Consider the following 364-nt stretch of genomic DNA (forward strand, 5'->3'; position numbering starts at 1 on the left):
GGGGGTGTCTGCCCCATAGCATCGATGTGACCTGTTCCCCCCAGGGGCTGAAGCCCAATGGCCCACAGCCAGTCTCGGAAGCGGTCGCGGAGCAGGAGCAAGAGCAACTCTCGGAGCAGACAGGAGAAGAAGAAAAGGAGGAAAAGCAGCAAGGACTCACACCGGGGCAGCAGCTCTCCTCCGAGGAAGCGAACCCCTGGGTCTCACCAACACAAGTCGAGCTCAGCGGCACCTGGGAAAGGTGGGAAAAGGGCCTGGGGCAGGTAGGAGGAGGGGGCAGGGGGGAGAAGAGGGTCCCTGCTTTTAGCCAAACGGGTGCCTGTCGCCTCGCCCTGCGCTTTGTGCCCAGTTTAGTCTTGTGCGG

At 62.4% G+C, this 364-nt stretch overlaps 1 protein-coding gene across 1 annotated transcript in view; it reads left to right on the plus strand.

Moving 5' to 3' along the window:
- Positions 1 to 57: 57 nt before the first annotated feature.
- The window catches only part of LOC104514092 (ADP-ribosylation factor-like protein 6-interacting protein 4), a gene marked incomplete at its 3' end in the record, with an annotated part of 839 nt that continues 532 nt past the window's right edge, over positions 58 to 364 (plus strand). The window contains exon 1 of the mRNA XM_010157641.1: positions 58 to 241. Coding sequence (XP_010155943.1) covers positions 58 to 241 — 184 coding nt within the window. The remainder of the gene's footprint in view (positions 242 to 364) is intronic.

The sequence above is a fragment of the Eurypyga helias genome, unplaced genomic scaffold (genome assembly GCF_000690775.1).
Source record: "Eurypyga helias isolate BGI_N326 unplaced genomic scaffold, ASM69077v1 scaffold31498, whole genome shotgun sequence".
In the NCBI taxonomy this organism is placed as follows: Eukaryota; Metazoa; Chordata; class Aves; order Eurypygiformes; family Eurypygidae; genus Eurypyga; species Eurypyga helias.